The following is a 16,504-nucleotide window of genomic DNA, read 5'->3' on the forward strand; positions in this document are numbered from 1 at the left end:
AACTATTTTATACATAAATCAGGAGTGCTTAAAGCATATTATACCACTATAAAAATACAATGAAATTGGGTAAAATAATGGTGTTAACTATATAAAATGACAGGTTTCAGAGTATCAGCCATGTTAGTCTGTATCCGCCAAAAGAACAAGAGGACTTGTGGCACCTTAGAGACTAACCAATTTATTTGAGCATAAGCTTTCGTGAGCTACAGCTCACTTCCACTGCATGCATCCGATGAGGTGAGTTGTAGCTCACGAAAGCTTATGCTCAAATAAATTGGTTAGTCTCTAAGGTGCCACAAGTACTCCTTTTCTTTTTAGATAAAATGAAACTGTGTAACGTCAAACACATGACTTCCACGTTTGCAAACTAAAAGCTAAATTCAACAAACAATTTATTGACCTGATTTAAAGAGACTTGGAAGCAGAATCAACAATGTCAGACAATAAGTATAAGGATAATTGTAAATACTTGACAGGTGATCACTTCAACTCTCATGTACCAGCCGGAGGCAATATACATCACAGATAAAGTATATTGTACAGGTATTTCTATGCTATGACAACTATTTGACAATTGTTTTACAGTCTTAGTGTAATATTACAGGTACAGCAGATTATTGATTAAGCATTCACAATGATCGTTTCCTGTATTTGCTTTTCCCTTATACTTACAGTTTTGTAAACTGTCGATCATAAATGTCATTTATGGCAGATGTTTAACACAAGTTTTTAAAAAAGTCCCTTCCAGTGTTAGTCTTAGCAACAGATTTACTTAGCAACAGCAACAGTGGTTAGGAAAATAATGTTTATGTATAATTATAAATTAAGGCAGCATTTACCCATGTTCCTTCCTAATTAAAAATAGAATGAAGAGTTAGCATTGAAACTTTGTTTTAAATGGTTTCGATATTACTGTGCACTCCTTCTCCTCCAGAGGAGCTGTGATATTCTATTCTTCAGATAACCTTTCTGAAAAGTCACATTCCCATGACCCCATACCACAAGATCCCATTGACTATATCTTTAATAAACAACAAACAGATGTTCTCTGGAAAATTTTGAGTGTAGTTCAATTTAGACTGACAGCGTTCATGAAATAAATATTGTACAGCATTTCCTTTCATAACATATTTCAGGCTGAGAAATAAACAGACAATGTAATGTACTGTCAACTTGAAATCTCAGTTCATGTGTTTTATTCTTCTTATGAATCGTCTCAAGTATTATCTGAAAAGCGGAAATGACCTTTAGTGGCAAGCTTGATTTAAGTTGACATGTTACTTTATTTTTGCTGATTGTATAGTAATACTCTAAATGTAAAATAATATGACAATTGGTATTAATTTAAAATGTACACAGAAACTTTTTGTAGAAGATGTCGGAGGGTTCGGGATGGGGGAAGGATGAGCTACCTGGTGCCTGTCATCGAGTACCTCCTTCTCTACAGCTGGGGATCTCCCCATTTGGCAGTGGCCTAATCAACTACACCTACCTGTTGAGGGTGGCATTTAGATTAAGATGTAGCTATTTGCTGTGTTAAAGGAGTCCTTGTATGACAATTAGGTATTCATAAAGTTGTAATAATGCTAGGAGGAGCTAAAATTGCATAATCCCTTTCTTCATGGAGTTAGTCAGAGAATTAGCAGAAAGAAAGAAAAAGAAAGATGTAATTAATTTCAGATTCAAAATCATAGTCATTTTTTATCTGATCCACTTTTAACCCTCTGCCCCAGCCTGGAGCACCCTGAACCCCTCATTTCTGGCCCCACCCTGGAGCCCACATCACCAGCTGAGATCCCGTACCCCTCCCACACCCCAAACCCTGACTGAGCCTGGAGTCCGCTCCCACACTCTGAACCCCTTGGCCCCACTGCTGAGCCTGGAGCCCCCTCCTACACCCCCCACCCCATAGCCTGCACCCCCAGTCAGAAGCCTCACCCCCTTCCACACACCAAATGCCTGCCCCAGCACAGAGCCTTCTCTCTCACTCTGAACCCCTCAGCCCCAGTCCCCTCCTGAACCCCAAATCCCTCATCCCTGACTCCACCCCAGAGCCCACACCCCTAGCCAGAGCCCTCACCCTCTCCTGCACCGCAGCCCACTGCCACAGCCGGGTGAAAGTGAGTAAGGGTGGCGGAGGGAAGGGGGATGGAGTGAGTGGGGGCAGCGCCTTGGGGAAGGGGGCAAGGCATGGGTATTTGGTTTTCTATGGTTAGAAAGTTGGCAACCCTGTTTGAAGTTACCATACTGTATTTGTTTGATTTAAATGATTTTACTGATCCTAAACTAGAAATCTTTTCCAAGCGGCCAGTGGCATTAAGATGTCTCGTCACTATACATTTCTTAGTTGGAATTTCAGTCTGAGTAAAATATTTAGCATGTCAAGTTAAAATGAGCTAATTTTCCTTTGTAATCAAACAGATTTACAATATTTGAACATCATCTTTGATATCCTGATTTTACAGTAGTTTTTTCCATGTTCAGATTAAAGCGCTTACCTGAGTGTCAGAACAAACTTCCAAAACATGTTTTTTTCCAAATATCGTATATCTTTATTTAGAAGCAATGACTGCTATTACATGTATTCCATCACAACTTGTGAATAAAGAGATCTAGTATATGCCATGTTCACTGAAGGCTGAATCCTGTTGTTGTTTAGTATGCAATCCTGCTCCTGTCAATGTGTATTTTAATTGCAGATTGATAGCTGTACCAACTCTAGGTTCACTCAGCTAGCACGTACCTTGTGAATTTGCTGTATTCTACAATACATATTGTGTGCTTTTCTGCTACATAAACTGTGGCGCTCTAATGTATTCAACATTTACAGTAATGTATGAAATTTGGCTTGCAGTTTTATTAGACATTACTTAAGAACCTATTTCTGCTTCCTCTTTAGGATCCCAGAAGCAAACATAAGTTTAAAATCCACACATATGGAAGCCCGACATTCTGTGACCATTGTGGGTCATTGCTGTATGGACTTCTACATCAAGGGATGAAATGTGACAGTAAGTAAGTTTTTCTAATGTTATTAAAATGGCCTTTTAGATAATAAGGGAAACCATTAGGCATCAAGCGTCCTCTTTCCTTTGTCTGGAAAAATATTGTTTCAATTACAGTTAATTACAGTACTGTATATTTCAAATGAATATTTCATTACTGAAGACTCTCTTAGTAAAACAATATAAATCAGCCAAACCTCCTCCAGTGGGAAAAATGCTGTAAAAATATGCTAATGCAAACCATCTTGGTTACTGAAAAAGCAATCTATCAAGTTTGATGTGGCTAAAGTGTATTTGCCATCGCAGTTCTGAAGATGGTTCTACTTGGGGTGGAAGGGATGAATCCTTTGTGGAGACATTGGTTCTGCCCAGCTGTTAGCTAAGGTCCCATATTTCATAGTCACCCCTGCAACAACCATAATTCTTATGGAATGTGTACCCCAAAAGATAGGCAAAGGAATCATCTGTTGGCATGTAAAAGGGTGGCAGAAAAACAGAAGATGGCTTAAAATGCCCAAATATTATTTGTACTGTCACAACAGAGCCATGCTTTGGTCTGGCCATTCTCCCTATTGTCCCACCCCCAGACTCCTCAAATGCACTTCCTACAACCATTGCCTTGATTTGCTCTCCTCCAGTGTCATCCCACTTCCCTTCCGAACTCGCTACTTCCTGCTCCACTTCAAGTCAATGTTCATAATGACCTCTTCATGGCCACATATTACACCCTATCTAGTCCATCCTCATATTCCTTGATCTCTTGTGTGCTGATGATATGATCTGTCATCATCTCCTTGAAATCTTGTCCTCCCTTGACTTTCTTGTTTTCAGTTCTTTTCATCTCTCTCATGTTCCTGGAATATTTACTGTGGTGGCAGGGGTGGGGCATGGACTCTCTCACCTTAAATCCCGCATCTCAGTTTGTGTCTCTAACATCTCTTGCTAGATTTCTCATCATAATTTAAGTTTAACATGATTAATATTTTAATTCCTTATCTTCCATCCCAAACCTTCCACTCACCCTTTTCTTTGCCATTGATGGCATCAGCACCATTAACCTGTCACCTGGGTAGGTAACATGGGTATGATTTTCCACTGCCTTCTCTCTAGATCACATGTCCAGATCTTAACATCTCTTCTGTTGTCACATCTGCATGACCAGCCTTTTCTCTCATTTTGTCTCCCTCCCCCCATGCCGGTATTATGGAAATTAGCACAGTAATATTTACAGTTCTGTATTTCATCTGTAAGCAACCTGTCAATTTCTGTATTGGTTACAGTAATTTATAGCAAATGTTCTAATATTTTGGATCAAGTCCATGGACTCTTCATTTTGTCTCTTTTACATTCCGTTAATAAGGTCACATTTTTAGGTGACTGAAGCTGAGCCTTTTTTTGTGGTTAATACTTAAGTGTTTTTTAATGATATTTATAAGGAGAGCCATTTTCGTCAGTAAAAAAACAAACAAACAACCAGTTAATCGGATGTGATAGAATAATGTTACCGTTCATGTTTACCGTATGTATTTAGCATAAATATATTGACTTTCATACATACCATCATTTTCTGAACCTTTTCTTTCCTGATCCACAGCTTGCGATATGAATGTTCACAAACAGTGTGTAATAAACGTCCCAAGTCTGTGTGGAATGGATCACACAGAGAAAAGAGGAAGGATTTATCTGAAAGTTGAAGTCAGTGGTGACAAACTGCAAGTCACAGGTAAAAAAAGGAAAAAAAAAGTGTTCTGGGAATTGGTGACAATAGAAGGGTTTAATTTGAACTTTCCTGGGCTTTGGAATAACTAACATAAGTTATGTGTTCAGCATTATTTGTAGCCTGTTTATGTGCAGTGAGTGAAATATAGGCTCATTGAAGTAAATAACAAAAATACCCCATTAATGTCAGTAAGGCCAGGATTTCATTCAATATGTACTTTAGTCTAAGAAATGCTATGTTCATTATTATTTAAAAGAGCAGGTTTGTTTATAATAGATACACGCATGATTCAAAGAAATAATAGTGGCTCTAAATTAAAACTCAGGAATATTAACTTTAAAATCTTTGTGAAATCAATTTTTCAGGTAACCAACAATAACCTAAAACGTTCTGAAAAGTAGGGCCTCAGTTACTCAAAAAGAAAGAAAAAAAGGAAAAAAAGGCAAGAGACTGCTTAGCTTTCTCCACCAGCTAAAAGTTATGCCCTATAGTTCACACAAAGGCCATTTGGATTTGGTCTCAAATACTCTTCCAGGCAAAATATAAATATTATAAAATGACGTTCTGGGGAAAGAGAGGCAGTGTGTTTTATTGATAATATTTTCTTAGACATTTATAGTGCTTCATTTGCTTTCTTTTTTGGCTCTGGATTGTTGGGAGTATACTGAAGTTATGCCTCATGCAGGGGTGTAATTTTTTTTGTTTTGTTTTTCCAAGTTTGGGGCTAAAGTGTGCCCTCAAGTAGGCACATATTCCTTGTGTTAACTTCAGTAGAGCTTCCTTATCCATATCAGAGAATGGAATTTGGCCTTTAGTTACCGAGACATTAACAAACATCAAATACACATTCCTTGCTCTGTTGATCATTTTTATATTTTAGCTAGGGAGTGACTAGCAGTGTACCGGAAGTGTTTACAGGATGGTGACAAATGTTACAGTTCATTCGTATTTAAAGTAAATTATTTGTCTTCTTACTTCCAGAATACTATGTGTAGTTCAGATTAAAATGTATTTACACTAAAAGAGCTCATGGTGTGGAGAGTAGGAAAGGAGGAGGAGATAGGGGGTGGTATAGTTGAGCCTTGTTCTCCTCTATCTCATGGGTGGTAAAGATTGTGTTGAACCAATATGTAAAATATATCTAAAACCCAAATAAATTGTCATGCCCTCATTTTCCAGACAGTCCCATACACTAATAAAAACAGATGTCAGACCCCGCTAATTAAATTTACAGTGTCACTTGAAAACAGTAGAAATAATGAAATGTGACGTCATTGGGGAAGTACTTCCAGTAATAACAGTAATAAGCAGGGATTAAATCCTGGCCCCATTGAAGTCCATGGGTATTTTGCCACTGACTTCAGGATTTCAACCCAAATGACCAAGACTCCTCCAGTGGCGGGATCTGTAAAGCAAATGTATAAGAAACATTTACAGTTAAAACAGGCAGTGGAAAAATTGGCCTTCAGAATATGAACTTTGTGATCTTTTGGGTTTTAAGATGACAGTGCTGGTCCCTTCATTATAGCTCTGTTGTGATGGGGAATTAATTTCAGTTCTGAGGCCAGAGCAGAGCTCTAGGGATATGAGGATGTCTCCATTTTTCTCTGTTTCCTGGCTGTAGTGAAGTATCAGTTGTTGCTCTCATCATATGTAGGTATTGAACATCAGTCTTGCCCCCTTTAAATGCCAGGCTGTGCAGTCTACCAAAAATACATGAAATGATAAAGAATATTGCCTTTAGTTGTTCACTTTTTCTTATTTTTCAGAATAATTTAGAACACACGGTCTGGGTTTTCTTGTCAGGCTGTCTATGATGATAAAGGAAACCACATTTCTGAATTTTCAAGACTTTTACAGGACCATCAACATTTTTCCCATACATACCTACCTACCTATATTTCTTCATCATTTTGACACCAGAATATCTTAGGCAATATTCTATCCCATCTTGTAAAAGACACTGGAAAGGAAGGAAAGAGAAGGATAACGTATAGCTACAGAAGATCAGAATAGCACCCACGTGATGACTAATTGTAGCTAACTTTTTCCACTTGCGTCCCACTGATGGAGGAGAAGTAAACTTCTCCAAGGTGCTGTTATTTCGGGCATGTTACTTTCACTAAATAGTGAAGTAATTTCTTAGACGATGTGGCAGGGTGTCTAATTTTAACTGTACCATCAGGAGGAATTGATTTGAAAATCATAACACTGAAGAAATTAAATATTTGTACTAATTTAGGCCATTAATCAGAAAGGCACATGCTTAAATACCTAACTTTAAAACTGCACTGCAAAAATTATTCAACAAAGCACTTAAAACACATGTGTAAATCCCATTGACTTCAGTGGGACTTCAGCACATGCTTAATTACTTTGCTGAATAGGGATGACTTTAAGCAACTGCTTTGCTAGGCATGTGCTGAACAGTTATGTTGAATTAGGCTACCAGGGTGAAGTTGTCATTCAGCATTAGTTAGATGTCCTGAAATAGTTATAATAGGGTTCAAAGTATAGGATTGTAATTGGAAACGAAGGCAATTTTGAAGACTTTTCAAATACTGAACAATGAGCAGTATATTGACAACAAGTAGTTCTATTTTACATTAACTTGTTTTAGTATCCCGCCTGGAAGCTGGTATCTGAAACTACTTTAGATTCATTCATTTTAACCTCTCATGGTACTTTGACTAGAAGGAAAAACGCTTGAATTTAAAGAGTGCAGAAGATCAGTTGCAAAATCTTGCCAACTCACCAATTAGCCATGACCTATAGACATTAGTTAATATTTTCATCTTTTTATGCATTGTGGGTCTGATCCTGCTTCCTTTTAAATCAATAACAAAACTTCCATTAACTCCAGTGTAGCAGAATCAAATTCTTTGTTAGCTTTTTGTATTATAAATGTCTCTTCAAAGTTTCAAAGAGGGTAAAATGATTGTAGTTTCTAAAGTGCTGATCGTTCTTTTCACATGCCATCATCATGTTGAAGAAACAGAGCAGATTCAATCATTTATTCCCTGAGTATTGAAGATACAATATTTGTAGTTTTCAAGTGTCTGTTTTAAGAAAAGTTTCCAAGAGGAAAAAAATAGAAGTTGTTTTAGGGCAGGAGGTATTAATGTATTTAGATCTGACTAGCAGAACTGGACAGCTTCAGTGAGATTCCAAGGTCAGAGGTGCACATGATTATTTGTTTGCAGTGTTGTTGTGATCGTGTTGGTCCCAGGCTATTAGAGAGATAAGGTGGGTGAAGAAAAATCCTTTATTGGATCAACTTCTGTTGGTGAAAGGGGCAAGAAGAGCTCTGCAGAAGAGCTCCTCTGTGTAGCTTGAAAGCTCGTCTCTTTCATCAAGAGAAGTTGGGCCAAAAGAGATGACCTCACCCAACTTGTCACAGATTTTAAAGATTTGTCTGTTACTGCAGTGTATACACATCTCAATGAAGAGGAACAGTTTATCTACACAGGTGTATAAAGATATAAAAAAAAATATTCACTGTGTATAATAACACAATGCGATTTGGTAAGAATTAGGAATGTGCTGGACAGAAATCTGTATTGCCTGCTCTCCTGTCCATATCTTGTATCTATCCTTTTTAATAGCAAGCTAAAAATATTTTAAATGGACAGAAAGACTCTATCAGGGAGATTCATTAGGGAGGCGAAACAGACTATTGATTTGCAATACAAAATTATCTAGCAGCACAGGAGAAACTAAGGAAATAATACTCTGTTTAAATCCAAGGTAGATGGGTTGTAGCTTGTTCTTTTGAAAGACTGCTTTAGTGTTTTTCTTAAAAATAATTATAATTTTTTTAAAGTAGAAAATGGACTCTGTTCAGACAGCACCCCAAGTCAACGGTGCGTATTGCTCAGAATTTCTTCTTTGGCATTTTCTCATTCGCTATCCTAATTGAGTTGATACTCTGAAGAGCAGCAGATGTGCTTGCAGCATTGGCAACAAAGAGCTTGCTGCTGCCACAGTTGTTCTTTGCCTAGTCATTAACCTCAGCTGTCGGTCTGGGTTCACCAATGCCATGTATTGATAGAGCAATTTTTTTAAAAGGATGCTTGCCTCAAATTCTCTTATATTGAAATACAGTGGTCTTAGACAGATGATTGTCTAGAATGCAGGAATATATTGCATCTGCATGTCCTTAGTCTCCTGTGGATTCTTGATAATGTGATTGAAATTAGAACTGAGACAAAATGTTTTGCAGTTTGCATCGAATGTGCACTGGGCACAAAAACCAATTATTTGTTAAGCACCAGCATTGTGGTTAAACATCTCAAAAACTTTACTGCACCTAAATCTCAAAAGATTTCTGTCCCAGTTTTATAAGCGTAGAAGTTTTGGATCATTCACCTAAGCAGCAACTGGGTTCTGGCTCCTCAGGAGAGCTAAAACAAATCTTTTCTGGTTCTCTCATCACTTATTGTTTGTGGGATTAGCTAATAATAGGCCTTAGGGTGTAGCGGAAAGTCTCGGAACTGCTTTTCATGTGTCAAAGATATTTACCAGCATTTGACAAAAATCTTTCAAAAAATTTTCAAATTTTAAATCCTAACATGGAAGGAAAAGGTGGCTTTTCCCCCAAGCATAGTACCCTGTAAAGCTGAATTACGTTGGCTTTCAGAATGAGTCTTTGGTCACATTTGTTTAGACATTGATAGCAGATAGTCTAGGACCTGCTGGACTGTGTAAATATTGGATAGACTGCGCTTGCTGCCAGAGAAGGTCTACTGAACGCCCGAACTACTAAGGAAGAAAACAGCAAGTGCACTGAGCTAACTCTGTGTCAAAGCCAAAAGCAAGGTCCTATATAACAAGAAGTCTGGAAGTATTTATTCTCCCTACTTCCATGATGTTTTAGTGGCATAAAGTAAATGCTCTGAGAGGGTCGTTAAGCCTGACTTGAAGAGAGCAACCGTGTTTTTACCACTGTTTGGTCCAGTTTAATCATAGACTTTTCCCTCTAAGAACGACGGATCTTTTTGAATGGGATTCATACTTATTTATCTTGCCAATAGATGAGCAGAAGGATGGAACTAGCATATGTAGCAGAACAGGCCTGAGGCACCATAACATTTAAAACGAAATCCTGGCTCCGCTGAAGTCAATAGCATCCCTGTCAGACTTGCAGGGATGAGACACAGTGCCTAGAAGGGAGGGGAAGGCAGAAGTGCATACTTGGTGAGGCAGGAACCAGGCCTCTCCTTCTCTGTGTCATGACTGGGCTGTGGACATGCTTGCCTCATGTTCAGGGCAGGAGGCTGGTGTAGTGATTGAAACAGCTAGGCAGGCCTAATGGCAGCATCAGGAGCCAGGTTATCAAGTCAGGGTGAGCGAGAGCCAGAGCCAGAGGTCAGAGCAATGTTCACAAGCCACATGTCAAGTCCAGGGAGCAAACTAGAGCTGAGGGCCAGAAATCAGGAGCCAAGCATCAAAGCCATGGTCAGAATATGAACATCAAGTCCAGGGAGCAAGTTGGAGCCGGAGTTGGAGCCGGTTGGAGCCGGAGTATCAGCCAGAACAGGAGCAGGAAACCAGGGACAAGAAGCAGAGATCTGGAGTTAAGGGCTAAGAGCAAGAAGAGAGCTGAGGGCAGGAGCGGAGACACAGCTGTGGTTGTGGAACGCTATTGAGCAGCCAGGCATCTGGATCTGCTGCAGGATTTGAGATTGTGCCAGTTCGAGCCTTCAGCCCAGGAGGCCGGGTTCATTAGCTCAGGCAGCAGAAGGCAATGAACAGGATCTAGGTTCAGCTGTGGTTCCCTGACACTCTAGTCCTCCACCTCCCATGGACGGGTCAGGCCAATTGGCTTTCATGCTCTCTCCTCCCATTTTTTTAATCAATTCTGCCTGCGGTTTTCCAAGAGCACCTGATGTCCTACTTATTCCCCTTCATGAAAAAGACCTTGGGGCTTGCACTAGAGTAAATTTGAGAATTAGGTTTCAGAGGGCTGTTGAATTGATTAGGTCCACACATGAAGCTGATTTGGTCAGAGATGCTCTCAAGAAAAGTTTGGTGGGGAACTTTTGAGCCAGCCTGTGTGGACAGGCCCCGGAAGAATGTGATCCGTGAAGTTGCCATGTGGCTCAGTGATCACACAGAGGGCATAAATGTTGGAACAGAATCACCTAGGAAGTTATGGAATCCCTATTCTTGGAGGTTTTTAAGAACAGGTTAGACAAACAAAATGGGGGGGGGGGGAGTAGGTGACCTCTTGAAGTCCCTTCCAGCCCTATATTTCTATAATTCACAAATCTGCTTGAAATGTTTAGTCTCTCTAGATCAATGGTTCTCAACCTATTTACCATTGTGCTATTGACTTCAGTGATCCATCCCTGTCAGACCTGCAGGGATGAGACACAGTGCCTAGAAGGGAGGGGAAGGCAGAAGTACTCTAGATATTAATCCGATATTAACATTTTAAGATCTAATTCAACAACAAGAAAAACATTGATTATATGTTTTTTCAATATTATCTTTAGGCAATATTCATTCTCTTCATTCCCACTGGAGCTCATTTACACTACATTTGTGTATTATCAGAAAGTAAAGAGTATCCTACTTCATGATCCCTGTAGGTTTAAAAGTTATTTACAAGACCTGGACATAATGAGGTGCTGCAATACAACTGTGTAAATAAATCCTCACAGTTCAGATTTTTATTTGAAAAAACACTTTTCCAAAATGTGAGGACAGCAAAGCTGTAAAAGGTTTTTTGTTATGGGTTATTAAAGTTTTCAGAATTTGTTCATTGTGGAACATACACAAAAATAGGTTTCAAGTCAAGTTTTTTTCATAATCACCGTTTTAGTGAGTGCACTTGTCAAATACTGTGGCTCAGGAAAGCATTTCCATCCCACAGTTAACAGCTCTGTGGATTCCAAGGCAACTGTTGGTTATAGTTTCTCAATGTATATAATAATTGTGGTACCACTTGTGCTATTATGAATAACGGCTTGTCAGCATTTCCATTGTCATGGGTCCAGAAAATGACTTGAAATAAAAATGGCAATTTGGTCCTTGGAAGCAAATTTTTTTTTTTTTTTTCAAAACTAACCAACTGAAGCCATATGGGATTTTGGATTCTTTTTCGTCTCTCTTTCACCCCAAAATAACTTCTTCTGGAGCTTGGTATATATATTTTTGCTTTACTGAAATTTCACATTTTTAATACCTCTTCTCCCAGTAACACGTTGCCTTTAAAATGAATCAGATAAAAAGCTTTGGAGGAAAGCTCTTTCACAAGAGTTGGCAAGAAGGGTCCCACAGCTGCAAGCCTCAAAGAATTGGATGAATACATCATCAGGACACTTCAGGCACAGAAATACAAAAAAGAGATGCTTGGCAGCTGCTGTACAGGGCTTGGACTGAAATTTTGTTTACTTTATTTTGATAAATACTAACCCCTTGGGCTGGCATTCCCAAATGCTGCTCCTATCCTGCATCCTGTTTTGGTTGCTAAATAACTTTAACTTTTGCTGAGTTTGTATCCTTCCAAACAGTGGTCTATTTGGATTGCCTGCAAAACATTTGTGCTGTTAAATGTAAAACTGGAACCTACGGTGGCACCCCATAAACCCCTTACATAGACAAAACTCTTAGGGCTTGGCTACACTTGCGAGTTAGAGCGCATTAAAGCAGCCCCGGGCACCCTAGCTCACTACCCCTTCACACTGGAAAGGCACGTAGAGCACTCTGACTCCACGGCTAGAGCGCTCCTGGTACTGCACCTCAGCGAGAAGATTAATGCTTGGTGCGCCTTGGCTGAAATGCCCGGGCATCAGTGTGAACGAGGTGTTGCATTATTGCACTCTGATCAGCCTCCGGAAACGTCCCATAATCCCCTTAAGTCAAGTGGCCACTCTTCTCATTGTTTTGGAATCGCTGCAGGAATGCGGATATGCCCTTTCAAACCTCTGTTTCTGACAGCCAGCATGCTTATCTGCCCTGAGACAAAGCAACCATTATTGTGGAATGCTGTGTGTGAGAGAGAGAGAGAGGCGGCGGGGAGGGGGGATCTGCTGCTGTCTGAACTTACAAGACAGCATGCTGACATGCTCTCAGCCCCCCAAAAGCCCACTCTCTCTCCCCCCACATACACACAACACACTCCCTGTCTCACTCCACCCCACCCCATTTGAAAAGCACTTTGCAGCCACTTGCATGTTGGGATAGCTACCACAATGCACTGCTCTCTGTGGCAGTTGCAAGAGCTGCTAATGTGGCCACACTGGTGCGCTTGCAACTGTCAGTGTGAACAGACTGCAGCCCTTTCCCTACTGTGCTCTACGAAGGCTGGTTTAACTTAAAGCGCTCTACATCTGCAAGTGTAGCCATGCCCTTAACAACTATTGCTGCCTCAGTAAGCCAGACAGTTTGAGGCTGCAGCATTGACAGCTATTATGGGAGAGGAGTTGTGTGAGACATTTCTTAGGGCGTGGCCACACTTGTAGGTGTAGAGAGCTTTGAGTTAAATCCGCCTTCAGAGAGCACAGTAGGGAAAGCGCTGCAGTCTGTCCACGCTGACAGGAACAAGCGCACTGGCATGGCCACATTTGTGGCACTTGCAGTGGCATTGGGAGGCGCATTATGGGCAGCTATCCCACAGAGCACCTCTTCCCATTCTGGCGCTGTGGCTTGTGGGAAGGGGGCGGAGGGGCCGGGGCATTCTGAGTCCTGTCCCAATGCCCCATGATGTATCAGTTCACATCCAAGCAATCCCTGTGCTTCCATCCACATTTGACGCCATCTTTCAACATTCTTTGTGCTGCGCGCTCTGTCTTCCCTTTCGGTCTGCGGGAATGGAGCCCAAACTGCTGAGGAGTATGCTTACGAGTCTTGCCAGCACATTACGTTTGGCAGTCGAGTTATTCTTTATGATCCAAAGTGACAGTGAGGGCTCCAACGATGATACCGACTCGAGTAACGCATATGACATGAATTTGCTTGTGGCATTCACGGACATGCTCACCACCGTGGAACGCCACTTTTGGGCTCGTGATCCCACCACTCAGTGCTTGTTTCCCATCGTCATGCAAGTCTGTGATGACGAGCAGTAGCTGCAGAACTTCCGGATGAGAAAAGCCACTTTCATGGGACTGTGTGAGGAGCTCGCCCCCGCCATGCGGCGCAAGGACATGAGATTGAGAGCTGCCCTGACGGTGGAGAAGTGGGTGGCTATTACAATCTGGAAGCTGGCAACTCCAGACAGGTACCGATCAGTCGCTAACCAGTTTGGAGGGGGGAAGTCGACCGTTGGAATTGTGTTGATGCAAGTTTGCAGGGCCATTAATCGCATCCTGCTCCGAAGAACCATAACTCCAGGTAACATGCATGACATTGTGGATGGCTTTGCACAAATGGGTTTCCCTAACTGTGGAGGGGTAATAGATGGCATGCATATTCCAATTCTGGCACCAGCCCACCTAGCCTCCGAGTACGTTAATCAGAAGGGGTATTTCTCTATGGTTCTCCAGGCGCTTGTGGATCACCATGGGCATTTAATTGACATTAACGCAGGCTGGCCCGGAAAGGTGCGTGACGCACGCATCTTTCGGAACATTGGCCTGTTCAGGAAGCTCCAAGCCGGGACTTTTTTCCCAGACCAGAAGATCACCATAGGGGAAGTCAAAATGCCCATTGTGATCCTTGGAGTCCCCACTTACCCTTTAATGCCGTGGCTCATGAAACCCTACACAAGGAGCCTTGACAGCTGCAAGGAGCAGTTCAACAACAGGCTGAGCCAGTACAGAATGACTGTGGAGTGTGCTTTTGGCCGTTTAAAGGGCCACTGGCGCTATCTGCATGGGAAGCTGGACCTCGCCGATGACATGATCCCCACGGTTATATCTGCGTGCTGTATCCTCCATAACATTTGTGAAGGGAAGAGTGAACGATTCACTCAGGCATGGAACTCAGCGGTTCATCACCTGGTGACTGAATTTGAACAGCCAGAGAGCCGGGCTATTAGAGGGGCCCAGCATGGGGCTGCAAGGATTAGGGATGCCTTGAGGGAGCAATTTGAGACTGAAAGCCACGAGTAACGTCTGGTGCCCTGCATGCAAGTGAAGTGCAGTGGTTCCAATGTTAGTAGGAATCTGTGTTTGCTACGCTGACTTGTGGTGCCTGTTTCTTTCCTGGGCTAAGGTATCTTTCACTTTATGCAATAATAAAGAATGTTTTCAAAGCCAAAAAATCCATTTATTGAAAAGAAGATTCATTTATTGAAAAGAAATATAACTGCTTGGGAAACAAAGGGCAAGGGGGTGGGGTGGGGAACGGTACAATCACAGATTTGCATATGTCCTGTTATCATACTCAGCCTTCCTGTCTGGAGTGCTGTGCAATGAGTGCTGCACTTCAGGATGGCTATACTGCATGGTGATGTGGGTTGGGTGTAGTGGGTAAGGGTCATAGTTTTCAGGGCTGGGTGATGAAACTACAGGTTTTGGAGGCAGCTGTTAGAACCCAGATGTTGGGGAAAGTGGGTTGGAGGTGACATGGGGGCACAAGGGAAAGAGTTTTGGGACAAGGGCTGCAGGGGAAGTTGGGCACGGTAGTGTTCTGCCTCCATGGTTAAGAGCTCCTGGATCAAGTCTGCTTGGTGCTCCATTATGCTTATCAGCCGATCCGTGCTTTGCTGTCAGAGCACCGCGCTTTTGTGCCGGTGCTCCTCGTTCTGCCGGCAGATCCTCCTTTCACTGTCCTGCCACTCCTGCACTTTTCACATTTCATTACTTGAATGCTGCATGACTTCATGCAACATGTCTTCCTTGCTTCTACGTGGCCTCTTTCTGATTCTTTGGAGTCTTTCGGCCAGTGATAACATGGACGGCTGAGATCTAAAGGTTGCATCTGTAAAGGCAAAATGCAGCACTTAACAGAGGCAGCCTTCTTCACACGAGACAGAACAATTATTCCCCCGTATTTAAGGGCAAGCACAGTCTACACCATAGCATAATTTGCCCATCCCAAAGTGAGCGCACATAACACACAGGAGCCCCAAAATGGTGAGTAAACACAGGGTCAAGCGTGACTGACTGTTTCACAGCTGTACTATCCTCTGGGTTTCTGTGCCTTGGGGAGAGCCAACAGCAGCAGGGGGCCCCTATACTGAACACTGTCCCCACATTTTCCACAGGAGTTCATCCTGGAAGATATCTCACTGCTGAGGGTGTCCTGGGAAGCAAGGGAGGGTCGTCTTCTGCAGTGCGGATTCTGCCCTGGCCCATATGCAGCTTGCCTGTGTGCAGCAATGGTCCCCCCGCCCTTCACGGCACAGTGGCATGGACAAGTTAGCCTTACTGGGACAAGGACCACAGTGGCTCTCCTGAGAAACCTGCGCAAGCGCATTGCCCAAGTTCTGGATGAGACCTTTGAAGAGATCGCTGAGGTCGATTACCACGATGTGAGAAAGCACATCAGCACCCTGATCTGCATCTAGGCATGCATGCTGTCCAAACCCTCCTCACCCCAAGAGCCCACACCGAATAACTTCCTTCCCAAAATAAAAGCCGCTTACCAGGAACCTCCTCTGCTGTTTGTCCCTCCCCAAGCACCGGCTGCCGTGACTGGCTACCTTCCTCCTGGCTTGAGAACAGCTCCTGGCTGCATGCATCTAGGGATTCCAGGGTGTCTTCCTCCACCTCAGCACCCTCACTCCCTCTTGGCTGCTGCTCCTCCTCCCGCCTTGTTGCACTGGGCTCTGAAGTGTCCATGGTGGTACTCGGAGTGGAGGTGGGGTCCGCCCCAGTATCACGTC

The 16,504-nt window shown here is 42.2% G+C and overlaps 1 protein-coding gene across 1 annotated transcript in view; it reads left to right on the forward strand.

Annotated features, from left to right (window-relative positions):
* PRKCA (protein kinase C alpha) overlaps positions 1-16,504 on the forward strand; it is a 324,537-nt gene that overhangs the window by 213,884 nt on the left and 94,149 nt on the right. Inside the window, exons 4-5 of the mRNA XM_078848471.1 lie at positions 2,903-3,014; positions 4,603-4,731. Of these exons, the coding sequence (XP_078704597.1) occupies positions 2,903-3,014; positions 4,603-4,731 (241 nt within the window). The remainder of the gene's footprint in view (positions 1-2,902; positions 3,015-4,602; positions 4,732-16,504) is intronic.

The sequence above is a fragment of the Lepidochelys kempii genome, chromosome 14, assembly GCF_965140285.1.
Source record: "Lepidochelys kempii isolate rLepKem1 chromosome 14, rLepKem1.hap1, whole genome shotgun sequence".
NCBI lineage: Eukaryota > Metazoa > Chordata > Testudines > Cheloniidae > Lepidochelys > Lepidochelys kempii.